The sequence below is a fragment of the Pleurodeles waltl genome, chromosome 6 (genome assembly GCF_031143425.1).
Source record: "Pleurodeles waltl isolate 20211129_DDA chromosome 6, aPleWal1.hap1.20221129, whole genome shotgun sequence".
NCBI lineage: Eukaryota > Metazoa > Chordata > Amphibia > Caudata > Salamandridae > Pleurodeles > Pleurodeles waltl.
Window position 1 is genome coordinate 576,841,411 of NC_090445.1, and position 15,005 is coordinate 576,856,415.

Consider the following 15,005-nt stretch of genomic DNA (forward strand, 5'->3'; position numbering starts at 1 on the left):
GTTGTTGGGGGTCCCCTCGGGTTCGAAAGTCGTCTGCTTCGGCCAGGGCTCCCTTCCCTTCGAGACACCTCCTCCAGCCATGCCACATTCATACATTCGAATATCAGAGGATAATATGGAGCTTCTCCAGGAGGAAGTCCAAGCCCTTTTGTGCAAAGGAGCTATAGAGAGGGTTTTATTGCCAGAAGTAGGTTGTGGTTGCTATTCCTGCTACTTTCTGGTGCCGAAAAAGGACAAAGGTCTTCATCCTATATTAGATCTTGGGTCCCTCAACCTCTTCCTCAAAAAGAAGTTCAAAATGTTGACATTGGCTCAGGTCCTATATATCCTGGAGGCTGGATGGTAGCGTTGGACTTGCAAGATGCATACTTCCACATTCCCGTCTTACGGCCCACAGACGTTACCTACGATTCGTGGTAGGTCACGCGCACTTTCAGTTCACTATGCTCCCTTTGGCCTTACCAGTGCCTCTCGGGTGTTCTTGAAAGTGATGGTAGTGGTGGCAGCTTATCAGCCCAGGTTAAGGGTCCCAGTCTTCTCCTACCTCGACAATTGGCTGTTGAAGGCGAACTCGCCCCTTCCCTCCCTATATACCCACCCCTACCCACAGTTGTCTCCCACCTCTAGCATTCGCTGTGGTTCACTATCTATGTGCCGAAGTCACACCTGACTCCTTCTCAGACGCTTTCTTTCATCAGAGCTGTTCAGGATACAGTGCAGTTTTGGGCATATCCTCCCGAAAAGCGAGTCTAGGATATTCGGGCTGTGATACCGATGTTTCAGCCTCTGTCCTGGATTTCGGTGAGAATTACTCTGAGGGTGCTGGGCCTCATGGCCTCCTGCATCCTGCTGGTTCAAAATACCAGATGGCATATTGGGGGCTCTGCAGTGGGACCTGAACTTCCAGTGGGCGCAGCATCAGGGGAATCTCTCCGACAAGGTCCAGATCTCGGAAGGAACTGCGAGAGACCTGCAGTGGTGGCTAACGAACCAGGATTGGGTCAAGGGCAGATCCCTTTCCTCTCCCCAACCAGATCTTAAATCTTGAAAGATGCGTCACTCCTGGGATTGGGCGGCCACCTGGGAGAGGCAGAGATCAGAGGCCTCTGGTCTCCGGCGGAAACCGGGCTCCATATCAATCATCTGGAGCGCTGAGCGATTCGACTACCATTGAAAGAATTCCTTGCCTCTCTCAATGGGAAAGCAGTGCAGGTGTTCACAGACAACACCACCGCCATGTGGTATTGCAACAAACAGGGCGGAGTGGGGTTGTAAACCCTTTGTCAAGAGGCTCTTCGCCTCTGGACTTGGCAGGAACATCAGGGCATTTCCCTGGTGGTTCAACACCTGGCGGGCTCCTCAAATGCTCAGCTGATGATGCATAGTCGATCACGAATGGCGTCTCCATCCGGAGGTGGCGCAAGGTATTTTCCTTCAGTGGGAGAACCTTGGTTAGACTTGTTCGCCTCCGTAGAGAACGTGCAATTTCATCAGTTTTGCACGTTGAACTTTCCAAAGCTTTCCCAGAGTTCTGAACAGGATCAGGCAAGACTGTGCCCAAGTAATACTGGTGGCTCCGGACTGGGCACAAAGGGTCTGTTATCCCGAGCTGTTGACCATGGCCATAGCTTCTCCGATCAGACTGCCCTTTCGGGAGGATCTTCTGTCGCAGCAGCAGGGGAGGGTCCTCCATCCAAACCTGTCCACCCTCCGCCTCCTTGTGGGGAGATTGAGCGGTGACAGTTGATGTCTTTTGACCTGCCACCCGAAGTCTGTAATGTTATCTTGGCAGCCAGGCATCCCTCAACCAAAACTGTATACGCCTGTTGTGGAAAGAAATTTGTGGCATGATGCATCAACAAATCTGTAGATCCTCTATCTGGTCCTCTTTCTCAAGTCCTTCTCTTTATTCTTTCCCTTTTCCAGCAGGGTTCCTCCTTGGGCACTCTTAAGGGATATTTTTCTGCTATCTTTGCTTTCTTGAGGATACCAGATCAGCCTTCCTTATTGAAATCTCCTACAGTTGGGAGGTTTCTTAAAGGCCTCACACATCTCTTTCCTCCTATCCCATTCATCATGTCCCAATGGGATCGCAACCTGGTCTTAACATGACTTGTGTACCTCGTTTCAGCAGCTTCACAACTGCCCTTTACGGCTCTTACCTATCAAGACTGTCTTTTTAGTTGCCATTACCTCTGCCTGCATAGTAAGTGAGCTCCAGGTTGGCAATACTTCAGCTGCACCAAAGAAGCAAGAAGGAATCTCCCTTGGGGTGAAGGAGTCACACTCCTGCATCTTCAGGCACATAAGGCAATGTTGTCCGGCTGGTGGGATCTGCTCTCCACTGGAACTGCGTGGATCCCCCCACACTGGTGGTAGTTCTGAGTGGTCCACTTGGACCTGTCTGCCTTCTGTCAAAGTTAAGTGACGGTGAGCCCTTGCCTCTCCCTGCAGGATTGAATCTCTGTGCACTGTCACTCTTGCAGCAACCAAGGCTTGTTGACTTCTGCTCCGAGGGATCTTTAGGGTCCAAGTAGGGGGTTCCCCAGAGGCTTAACAGAGGCTAAAGTATATAATACTAATGCTCTCTTTTCTGGTAGTTTGGTCGAGCAGTTAGGCTTACCAGATGGTAGTGCAACGCATTTGTTGTACACACACAGCCATTAAATTAAGCACACACTCAGTGTCTAACTCCAGGCCAATGGTTTTTATATAGCAAAAATATATTTTGTTACTTTATTTCTAGATCCACAAGTTTGCATGTAAGTGGATTTGTAAGTAAGTATTGGGCATGTGTATCAACCCCACTTTGTATCAATTTTGCAAGTTATACGGTTTTCAAATAAATAACAATCTGTTTTTAAAGGTGAGACAGTGTAATTTCCAAAGATCCAAAATTTCTAGGGGGAAGAGAAGTTAGCACAGTTTCAAGGTAAGTACAAGACTTACAGTTCTAGTCTTTAGGGGTTAGGATGTCCAGAGGTTGGGGTTCAAGCTAACCCCAACACCCACCACAAGCAACATGGGGCCGGCCGGGTGCAGCGGTAAAAAGTTGAGGTAGTTTTGACATGGGCTCCTATGGAGATTGGGGGCACTCGGAATCAGACCTGCTTGCAGGTAAGTAGCTGTTTCTTCGGCGGGAAGACTTTGGGGTCGGTGGGGGTTTAGAGGAGCACTGGTGGGGGTGGTGCAACAAGTCAGCGCCAAACACACACCCCTAGGGGCGGCTAGGTGCAGGGTGGAAACACAGTGTCCGGCTCCCAATGCTTTCCAGTAGGGGGACCTGGGGTCACAAAAGATGCTGCAGGCTACGTCCAGGGGGTCAGTTCTGGAAAGGACTTGTTTTCAAGATGGCAGAAGCAAGTGGCCACTTGGAGGCGCTCTGGATACCACCTCTGGGATTGCGATTGACATGAGTGGTCACTGCCCTTTCCTTTATGTAGTATTGTGCCAGAGCAGGGACCGGGGACCCTAGACTGGTGCAACCCAGATTATGCAAGGAGAGCACCAAATGTGCCCTTTAAAGCAAGCCGTGGCGTGAGGGGTCAGTTCTGGAAAAACCAAAGGCTGGACAAATAGGAGGGCTGCCTGCCGGATGTCTGTGGACTGGTGATCGGATTCCCCAAGGCCAGGGGGCTGCGGGTGGAGTGGTAACTTTGGGCTTCGTGTGTCTTCCTCCGGTTCTCTCGCGGTCATGGAGGGGTCCTTCGGATTTAGGCTGCAGGCGTCGTGGTGTTGGACAGGAGGGATCAACCCAGGGTGGACAGTAGGTCAGAATCTCCAGGGAACCAGCTCTAGTGTTTGGGCCACCTGAACATGGGCTGGTGGTGTCGGGTGCAGAGTATGCAGGACTCTCAGATACGGGGAGGTTCTGGAGTTCTTTGTTGGTGTTTCATTCTGGACAGGGCCATTGTCCACAGGAGTTCTTGGTCCTCTGGGGTTCAGGCAGTCCTCTTGAGGCTTTAAGAAGTTGCTGGTCCTACAAGATGCGTCATCTTTTTGTTGCTGTAGGAAAGTAACCTCTTTTTGGCATGCTTACCCCCACTTTTTGCCCTCTGTCTGTGTGTTTGGGCTGTGTTCACTGGGATCCTGCTAATCAGGACCCCAATAATTGTGCCCTCTCTCCCTCTAAATTTGGTTGCTTAGGACTTAGCACACCCCAGAATTGGCATACTGGTACCCCCATGTAAAATAGTATATGGTACCTAGGAGGATCCAGGGCGTTTGGGCACCAGGGGTTGCCCATGGGCTGCATCATGTATTATATGACCCATGGGAGCCCATGCAAAATGTGCCTGCAGGCCTGCCATTGCAGCCTGAGTGAAAAGGTGCATGCACTCTTTCACTGCAGGTCACTGCACCAGGTAACTGTGAGTCACTCCGAAGGCAGGCCCTGCTAGCTTAGAGGGTAGAGTGCAGGTACCTGTGTGTGAGGGCACCCCCTGCATGAGCAAAGGTGCCCCTGCAAACTTCGTAAGTTTGGGGGAAGCCATTTCACCCGTGTACTGGTCACAAGTCACTGCCGGTGTCAAGCTACATAATGGTAACTCTGAACCTGGGCATGTTTGATATCAAACAAGTCGGAACCATGCCTCAGTACTGTTGCCAGTATTGGTTGAAAGATTCCATGCACTCTGGGGTTTCCATAGAGGACCTCCAGCATTGCTCATACCAGTTTTCTGGGGGTTTCTGGGCTGCTTGCGTTGCTGCCATCCCACAGACAGGTGTCTGCCCTCCTGCTGCTTAGCCTGCTCAGGCAGAACAAAGGATTTCCTTTGGGAGTGGGAGGCAACTCTCTCCCCCTTTGGAAATAGGTGTTACATGGTTTGGTAGGGGGCAGCCTCCCTAAGTCACCGGTATGCTTTGAAGTGCACATTTGGTGCCCTCCTTGCATAAATTGCTCCTGCACGAAACTGGACAAAGGAAAGGGGAGTGACTCCCCTGTCCATCACCACCCCAGGGGTGGTACCCAAAGACGGCTGCTTGATTTTGCCATCTTGAACCCAAGGTGGGCAGGGTCCCCTGGGAACACCTGGGTGGCCAGGTTAGGCAGGTGACATCACAGCCAACTCCTGATAGGTGGTGAGCCTACTAGGTGACCGATTTCCCTTCCTGGGCTATTTAGGGTTTCCCTCCAGGGTGGGTCTTTAGATTTGACATGCAAGATTTCAGCAGGACTCCTCTGCATCATTTACTTCATCTTCTGGCCACTGGGACTGCAACTGGACCCTCCAGGAACTGACTATCTGCAATTCCAGCGACTAGTCCGCTCTGCAACATTGTTTCTCTGGCTCCTTCCAACAACTGCAACCTTTCCCTGGCCCTGCATCCTCTGAGGGCAGCGAGTCTTCAGCCTGCGCAAGAATGAATCTCCCTTGGAGTGAAGGAGTCACTCTTCTGAATCCACCGACACCAACTGCAACGACGTCTGGCTGTGTGGATCTCTCCAGCAAAACTGTGTGTATCCTGCAACATGGTGGTCTGGAGTGGTCCCCTCAGTCCTCTCTACCAGCTGTCCAATTTGGGAGATGGTAAGCTCTTTCCTCTCCTTGCAAGACCATACCCCTGTGCACCACAACTCTTGCAGCTACCAAAGCCTGTTAGCTCTTCTTTCAAGGGATATTCAGGTTCTGTGTAGCCCAGGCCTCCATCACCCTTCCCTGCAAAGCAGTCTCCTGCCTGCTGCTCTAGCAATGTGGGACTCCTCTTACCAGGTGTGCTGAGTGGGCCTCACTTGTGACGCCTGCCTTCTGTGAGTTGCTGGCTGGGTTTGCCTCCTCTTCTCCCAGTGATACCACACTTAGAACCATACACCCAGCCCTTGGGCTGAAGGGTCTATCTTAGGGGTGACTTATAGGGTCAGACTGCAGTGACGGTGATATAAGGTAAACCTTATATCTGGGTTGAAAGGTGCATGCACCATTTCACACAAGCTGCAATAGCTGGCCTGTGGTCACAGTTTGCATGGGCCCCCTCTCGGTGGCACAGTATATGCTGCAGCCCAGGGGGCGACCTTTGGTGTACCAACGCCCTGGGAACTTAAGTACCATATACTAGGGACCTACATGGGTGCACATTATGCCAATTGTGGGGTGTAAAAGTTAATACCCACTAAATTTAGTAGAGAGAACACAGACACTGGGGTCCTGGTTAGCAGGATCCCACTGTACTACAGTCCAAACATTCTGACACCAGGCAAAAAGTGGGGGTAACTGTGTTGGAAAGGTGCTACTTTCTTACAGCCTGGATACCTCCCCAGGTGCTGCCATGCTTTCTCCCCCTACCATGGCAAAGGAGGAGGGAGCGACATTTATGATGGCGGTGCAGAGGACAGTTGAGTTACTATACCTCAACTTGTTCTCAGTGGTGGTGAATACCATTGTCGTAATGGAGGTGCTTAAGCCAGGAGTCTCCACAATTGAACCATGTAGAAAAGTGCCCCCTTTGGCATGGTTACCTCTACTCCCAACCCCCACGCAGACGCACACTTTTTGCCTGATATCTGATGCTAACATGACTGTGTGCTGGGATCCTGCTAACCAGGCCCCAGCACCTGTATTCTTTCCCTGAACTGTACCATTGCTTTCATAATTGGCACACCACCGGCACACAGCTAAGTTCCTTGTAAAATGTACCAGTGGTACCAAAGGACCTGTGACCAGGGAAGATCCTTAAGGGCTGCAGCGTGAATTATGCCACCCCAAGGGACCCCTCACCAAACACATTTACACTGCCATTGCAGCATGTGTGTGCTGGTGGGGAGAAAAAGTTAGTCGACATGACATCCCTTTCTGGGTGCCATTCCCACAAACCGCTGCCTTTGGCATAGGTAAGTCACCTATCTAGCAGGCCTTACAACCCTAAGGCAGGGTGCACTATACCACAGGTGAGGGCATAGCTGCATGAATAATATGCTGCATACCCCTACAGTGTCTAAGTCAATGCTTAGACATTGTAAGTGCTGTGTGGCCTTGTTAAGTACATTCTTCCCTGGTGTCTGGTAGGGTTTCTGTCGTCCTGGGGGCAGATGAGCCTTACAAAAATAGGGCAATCCGTCCCCAAAGTGAGCCGAAATGGCTAAAATAAATTTGTCCCCCGGGGAACGACCCTTGCCTGAGGGGTCACTCCCCTTATCAATGTAACAAATAAAACAAAAATCTCAGTGGGGGCACATCAGCCTAATCAATATAGGCCGATCTGTCCCCGGTGGGGGCAGAATAGGCCTAATAAAATTATTGCCCCCGGGGGAGCGACCCTCCCATTATGACACAAAACAAAAAAAACTAAATCCCTGGTGTCTAGTGGATTCTGTCCCCTTTCGGTGTGGGGTGTATAAGGAGGGGGGGAGAAAAGGCCTAATAATTATTTCATCCCCTCCCAGGTAGCAACCCTTGCCCAAGGGGCTGCTCCCCTTATTACATAAATAAAATAAAAAAATCCTTGGTGTCTTCTGCGATCGGGCTGCAGAAATGCTCAGAATGACATCAAAACAGAGGAAAAGCCTCTCTCTGCCTGCCCCCTCCTCCCGAGCGGAATAAAAATGCTTACCATTTCTCTTCCGCATCGCACTGGATGCATGCTTCCAGTGCAGTGGGAGGTGACCTCTGTTGAGGTCAGCACGCGATCACCTGCTGACGTCATCAGACGTCACGGGGGGGGGGGGAGAGAATCGGGGGTGGAAGGGGAAGCGATTCCCCTTCCATCCCTGACAGGGTTGGGTGGGAGGCCCAGAGGGGTAGCGCCAGCACTCCCCCTGGTGCCAGTGGGCTGGGTGCAGGACGAGCTGGGCTTGTCCTCAGCACACAGCAACCGTGGCTGAGCCCAGCTTGTCCAAGGCACACAAGGGGTTAAATAGGGCAATTGTATGTTTTCCCTGCAAGAGATAAACTTTCCGTGTGTGTCTTAAGTGTAGGTCTGGTTAGGATGTACATTTATGTGGTAAAAGGGTATTGCTCAATGGCATGTAATGCTGCTCTGTGTTCCAACAGGGTAGACCGTACAGTTTGGGACTACATATAAAAACAAATAGATTATCTTCACTAGCTCATTTGACGATTCTGTCCTATGGTCATGGGTAGTGTTTCTTACACATGTTTTCTTGGTCTTGATGTCATTGCTGTGGTCGTTTCTACAGTATTGATGGGGTGTTTGTGCATGGGTTCACATCCCAGTAAAGGAGCAAGTGGCTTATTATTCAATTTGTTAGTTTGCCTCTAACACTGATTGACCATATTAGCGTAGATTTTCTTTATTCCTTGTTTTTGAATGTTTGATGCTTACACATGGTTCCTCCTACAAGTTTTAGGTTGTGAATTATGTTAGGGCTCACCTACATTCTTATGAATGCCTGGCGTTTTTTTTAATTGTTCTTGACTAGTTTTGTTCTAAAAACATATTTTAATGGTATCGATCATGGGTGATGCTTCTCCATGCTATTAACAATTTTGTGACTTTTTATTACTGTGGTTCTTTACACAGTTCTTTTAGTTACAAGTATGTCTGTCCTCTTAGATATTCATATGAATGCATGGTCTATTTCTCTTGTACTAGACCAGGTTTGGTCTGGTTAGAGACTTTGTGGTGTTGGGTCATGGATGAGCTTATTCCCATGTTTTTCATGTCTTATTGTTTTCTTTACCTTTGGTTCCTTCACAGGTTTTGATGTCAGCGTGTATTATTACTCACCTTAAATTTTATGATTCTCTGGTCTTTTTCTCTTGTTCTAGACCGGTTTCATGATAGAGACTTTTTGGGAGGTCTGTTTGCATTCCCTCCTCCGGGTTACTATGACTTTGGTATCTAATTCTAAAGTAAGGAATCTGCAGCTAGATGTTTCCGTCAGATGAACAAGTTAGTTACCTTTGCTAGAGACAGGATCTAGCACCAGATTTCTTAACAGTCCTCCCTGTGAACTGAGTCCTCTTTGGTCTCAAGATTTTGTTATGTCAATGAACACCTTGAATTAAGAATTAGGTTATTATGCGACACAGGGAAGTCTTTTGTGGTAGCACACTGTTTCAATAGGCAGTTTCTATATGTGGCTCCATGTTTTGAACATGGCGGTTATATGGATTCAGCCAGCGTCGTAGCCAGTGGACGGCGTCGATGTGGAGTAGCGCGATGCTCTCTTCCAATGCTTAAACGTGCTATGGGAAATACGTTTCCAGATTAAACCTTGCACGTGGGGAAAATTCTAAAGTATGGAATCTGTGTCATACGTTTATTGCATTGTACAATGCGGTGTAATGCCCCAGCATAGATCCGAGCACGTCACCCAGAGGGCTTATCTGAGCTCCTATTTATACTCTTTTTGCAGGCTACATATGGTGGACAGGAATGTTCAAGAACACAATTCAGACCATAATATCGAACGTGGTTTAGAAACAAGAGGAACAAAGAGATGGGCTCTGGCATTTTCCTGTGACCCTTAAGAAACCCCACAGCCTGCTATTCGTCTTATCGGATTCAAACAGCATTTCAAGCAGTCCCACACTTTCCAAACCCATCAGTCTCACAGGGCCTGAGGCAGGTGGAGAAAGGCAGAAGCAGGTGTATGCTCATCTGTAAGTGGTCAAAGCTTCAGTAGGTCACAGTACCAAAAGTTCATTTAAGAGTGCAGCAGTTTCACTTAATATTGCATTTAATTTTCCCTCTCAGAATGTATTTGCTGTTCTGAACCCCTGGAAAAGAAACAAACATTGCCTAACTGTAATTAGAATATTTGAATGTTGGAAGCTCCATTGGAAACAGTGGAGTGCTCCGGGCTTCTAATGGCCGGTAGAAACCTGGAGCTCCAACCCTTCTATGTTGGTCACAGCTGTTGCTGTGAACAAAGGCCTCAATGAGCCAGAGGGGATTTCAGTCCCTTTGGGCTCTGTGAGGCCTTTGGTTTATTAGAACACTCTGCCCCCTAGTGGTGGAATGTTCTAATAGCCTATCGGCCTCTGTAATTGGGCTATATGGGCATTTATGTTCCACTCCCTTACTAAAGGCTTTAGGCTTTAGACTTTAATGCTGGAGCGGGCCTTTCAATGGCCGGTATAGACCAGCTACGGCGGGCTATAAGGATATATAATAGTTCTCCACCAGGGGGATCTTGATTAAAGTTGTAAACAAGCCTCTCTCCTTCCCAGAGAAATGACCAGGTAGATTTCTTTTTTTTTTTCTTTTTTAAATATTCGGGAATCTTCCTTTCTGCAAAAAGAACAAGCTTAACTGCCAGGGCATGATAGGATACTGGTGGAGTGTGCTTTCTTAAAGCGCCATTGTCTTATTTCGAGCCTTGAGCTTTTGCAGTCTGGCTACATTGGCCTACATTGCATTTTGTGCTCTTAAAAAAAAAAGAAACGTTTGTAAAAGTGCTTTTCTCAATATTCAAAGTCTTTTTTTTTCTCCACAGGATTAATTAAATTTGGCTAATATAACCAAATCATATGCTTCCATAATTTTCACGTTAAAATTGACTTTTCTTTTAATATGTTTAATGTATATACCTACTTGTATGTTTTGTTTTTTTCATTCTGTGGGATTCCATGTGTAGTGGGGTTATTCATTGTTTGGGACTGTAATGGATATTCCCATGCAGGACAGTTCGAACTTCAGATACCTAATTCCTCCAGTTTTGCATTTGTTAACAGTTTCTTGATAAATTCTGTAATTAGGTGCAGTTTTAGATTTGGAGGCAAGCAGGCTTTCATATTCCGTTTGACTTTCTCTGCTTGAACTTAAACTTGAATAATGCATTCTCTTCTCCACATATGTTTTCTCCTAGTATTTCAAATTAATTCATGCTACCCAGCAACCAGATCACTGCACCTTGGCGTGGGTTTCCTAATTAGTTACAGCTTTATAAACTGTTAGCGTAGCAGGATGCACCCATGTTCAATCCTGGCCTGGTCTATCACTTGTTTTTGGAGCTTTGAGAAACTATTTTTCACTCATATTACAAGGGCTTGCCATCCTTCGATATGACCACTGATGTGAAGTTGCCATAAAGCTAACGTTTCCTACATTTTTTTAGTTGTCTCCTATTACCCCTGCTTTTTCTTCTTTAGTGTGAGCGTAAGACTTAAGTATGCTCGGGTCTGGGGCATTCAAAGCTGTCACTGTCCAACCGTTTGTTAAGCCCTGACACTTTTTAATACCTTTTTTCTTTGACTGAGGTCACTTTTTGTTACTCCTTCAGGTATAGGCAAGATATTACAAATGTGAAATGTAGTCACGAAGTCCACCAAACAGTAGAAACTGTTTCTCTGCAGCAGATAGGAAGTCCGAGTAGGCGAACAGGACACAGTAATGGTGGAGATATACAAGGTTTGCTAGAGTGAGAGAACAAAAGGGTATTGTTTTTTAAGCTGAATGTGGGAGGGAGAGGGGTGAGTGGGTTGAGACTGATGCCCCAACAAGCTATTGTAGAGAGGTGAAGAACAACATTGTGTAAGGAACAGTGGTTTAAAGATGTCATTGTGCATGTTCTGGTATGGAAGGAATGCAAGGGCAGGGGAGAAGGGTGGTCTCCATTGTCATGAAAAAAGAGGGGTATAAAAAGTAAAAATTGGTCTTCATACGGTTATTCTTTCAGAAATCTTGTCTTTCCTCTGCTTCATGCTGGTCTGTCTGTCACTGTCTTCTCTTTTCCCCCCCTTCTGTTTTAGACCACATTGCGCACATAATAGAGCTGATAGGCAGGATTCCGCGTCACTTTGCTCTCTGTGGGAAGTTTTCAAAGGATTTCTTCAATCGCAGAGGTAGTATTACTTCTCACCCTCCTATGCCTCCACTCCTTGTGGGCCTCAGGGATGCAGAAAGTACCAAATAACAGATCATCCATTCGAGATATTTCCAGCTGTTAAAGAAGATGGGTGATTCTAGATTTGGAAGGGTTAGGAATGGTGGTAAACTGTGTTGTCTGTGATGATGATGAGGCCTGGTCTGTCAGTCATGAATGCACGTCTTTGTCTGTGTCCAGTCTTGCCGGCTCTGTATTGATGACTTCATGTGTCTCTCTTTCCTTTTTAAATGATTTTTGAAACTTGCAGATCATATTGCACTGATCATAGAACTTCTGGGGAAAGTACCTCGCAAGCTCATTGTGGCAGGGAAGTACTCCAAGGATTTTTTCAACAAAAAAGGTAAAGAACGCTGTCACTTTCTAAATTGAATGCGCTTCTAAGCATCGCTGTCGTGGCAAGAACTTTAGATACTAAAAGGTAAACACTGAAGGGAAACAATGGTCTCCTACAAGCCTGAACTTCCTGGCGCTATCTCACAATCACAGAAATAATTAACATCTCTACTAAGACATAGAGTAATCCAGCACAAGCCCTTTGATACTCTTTCATGAGCCGACATCAGAACTAGGAAAGAACCTATTCGCCACCAGCCGTAGACTATTCACTCCACAATAGGCAGCTTATCTTGGGACCCTGGGCACTCAATACTGCTTAATTAAAAGCATGCAGTGGCTCCAGCAAAGCCAGGACTGCACTCCTCTTCAGACCCCTGCCAAACAATTCATTCAGTGGCAGACAGCATCTGCACTAAAACAACTGCAACTTCCCAGCCACCCTCACCTAATTTCACTTTACTTGGCAGAGGAATCAGCTCAACAAGGCCCTGGTCTGCAACCCACCCTGGGATTTAGGGTTCACTTAGGTTTCTATACTGCCTACCCGGAATTATAGAACAGCACTATCCAAGCACTGTTGTGACTTAATAGGCCTGTCCTTCCCAGCCCACACTGTCAAAGTAAGCTCTGAAGGAATCATATGATCTGTCTGATTAATTGTGTTCCTTGGCCGTTTCCAGCAGTTTTGGATCAGGAATGTTCCATAACAACGGTTCTTAATTGTTTAACTTCTGTGGGCCCCCACTGAATCCTGACTTGGAAGCGAGGACCCCACCAAGTCATTATTGGAACCCAGTGACACCCGACCTAAGCAATTTCTATGATTTGGATCTCCCAACAGTACACAAATACCAGAGCAAGTACAAACCAAACAAATGCTCAAACATTGAAATATTTTGTGTAATTCACAATCAAAACGTTTTCAGGTTTTGCTTCTTAATTTGTATATACTTTTAATTGAGTCATTTTAATATTATTTCATTTTTTACAGTTACAGACCCCCTGAGTAGGTCTCACGGACCCCCGGGTGTTCTCTGACCACAGGTTAAGCACCACTGTTCTGAAAGAAACAAATAATGATCCCAACTTTTCTCCCAATATTATTTCTTTAAAATGTGCAATTGCTCATTAGTCAATATGTTTCCAGTTCTTTTTATTCCTGTTCCATGTTAGGCCTTCTCTACCGTACAATTAGTTACTTTCCATATAAACCATTCAAAACTAAGTGGTGCAGATATGGAGACTTTTGTACCCCTTTGTTTGGTGTCAAGGCGAGAGAACACTGCTTCCCTCTGTCACTTACCATATCTGTTTTTGTGCTGGCTTTTGTAATGTGTACTAGACGTTGCTCGTTTCAGTTGAACGCCTTAATCTCTTGCTTGAACCATACACTGAATGATTAGAGTTTGCCCTTTGTGGCCTCTAGCTCATCTCTGTTTTATTGTTCACTCTCTGGTTCGACCCTCATGCCACATTGACGGTTTACAGACTTGGTTGACAGGAAAAGAAAGCCAACATGCATTTTAAAACCGGCTCATTTAAAAAATAAAAAAAAAACTCTAGCAGTTTTGTCAAATCTAGGAGATCTTTTGAATATCCTGGTTATTTTACAGTAGCTGCCCTGCGCCTCTAGGAGGCATTGGCTCCCTCTTAACATCAGTGTCAGTGCAGATGTGATGTTGATGGAACCCTGTAGTGCTAAAAACCTACCGCAGCACCCAATGTCAGTCCGTTTTTCTGTGCCCTGCGACACATCTGGAGCTGCTGCTCTCTTTTTTTTTTTTTTTTCATGGATCATCTTTTTTGTTGTGCCTTAGTCAGTGTGTCCCTTTGAAAAATTCAGGCTTTAAGCCCTGCCACGGAAAGATATTAATTTCAGGCCCCCATTTGCTTGGGGCACAACTCCATGTCGTTTGTTCAATGCTTCCCCATGCACACAACGACACTCAGTAAGCTAGAGGCAAATGTTTTCATGTTGTGTGCAGTGGGCGTTGGGAAATTCAGGTCAAAGTAGTGCTATTCTCCATCCTCTGTCACAGATAAGGGGTGGGGGAAAGCACAAGATGTCAGGAGCGGGACACGGGGCTTTGTCCGGGCAGAGGGTGTTCGGGAGGGGGGGGTGCGGGGGACAATTTTGTTTAAAAACGTACCTGCTTTGCTCCTGTGCCATTCCTCTCCTGTTGCTACCGCAGGGACAGGCTCCCAGCCTACCCTGCGGCCAATCCTGATGCTGCTCAGAGCAGCGTCAGGATTGTCTGGGAGCACTCAGTCAGTGCGCTCCCAGTCAGACACTTTCCAGCCCAACACCCATGTTGCTGAGCTGGGGAGAGCCCTGTGCGCATGTGTGTTTGGCCAGCCCAAGATGGTCGGCCAAATACACATGCGCACTGAAGGGAGTGCACAGTGCTCTCCCCTCTGTTTATCACCCCCAATGCCCTGCCCCTTTCACATGGAAAGGATAATAAACTAAATTTATTATCCTTTCCTTGTGAAAGGATTTGCAGCTGTTGCTGCTGGCAGGAGAGGGTGACGCTCCTTTGCCCAAACGGTGGAGCCGCGCCTACAAGATGTGCTGACAGGGCAACTCCAAACCCAGACATTAGTCCAGAGACCAGACTTGTTGATGATTTCCTTCTGAAGAAGAGTCCTCCTCCAAGCCATATCCTGTGGATATCACTCCTGTGCCAGCTCTGCCTCGGTTGCTGGCTCCAGCCCCAACACCAGACCCACTGCTAGCTATTCCACTGGTATATGCAGAATTTCAAGCTCTGACCTGGGTCCTTTTTCTTGAGACCATAATGGTACTATTTTCTCTCTGGCATGCCTGCAAGCATCTTGCATCCTTAAAGAGCCATTGGGTTACTCCTGGTGGATATTT

The 15,005-nt window shown here is 47.3% G+C and overlaps 1 protein-coding gene across 2 annotated transcripts in view; it reads left to right on the plus strand.

Annotated features, from left to right (window-relative positions):
• The window catches only part of SRPK1 (SRSF protein kinase 1), a 516,348-nt gene that overhangs the window by 494,803 nt on the left and 6,540 nt on the right, over positions 1-15,005 (plus strand). For both annotated transcript variants that reach the window (XM_069238761.1, XM_069238760.1), the window contains exon 15: positions 12,039-12,131. In XM_069238761.1, the coding sequence (XP_069094862.1) occupies positions 12,039-12,131 (93 nt within the window). The remainder of the gene's footprint in view (positions 1-12,038; positions 12,132-15,005) is intronic.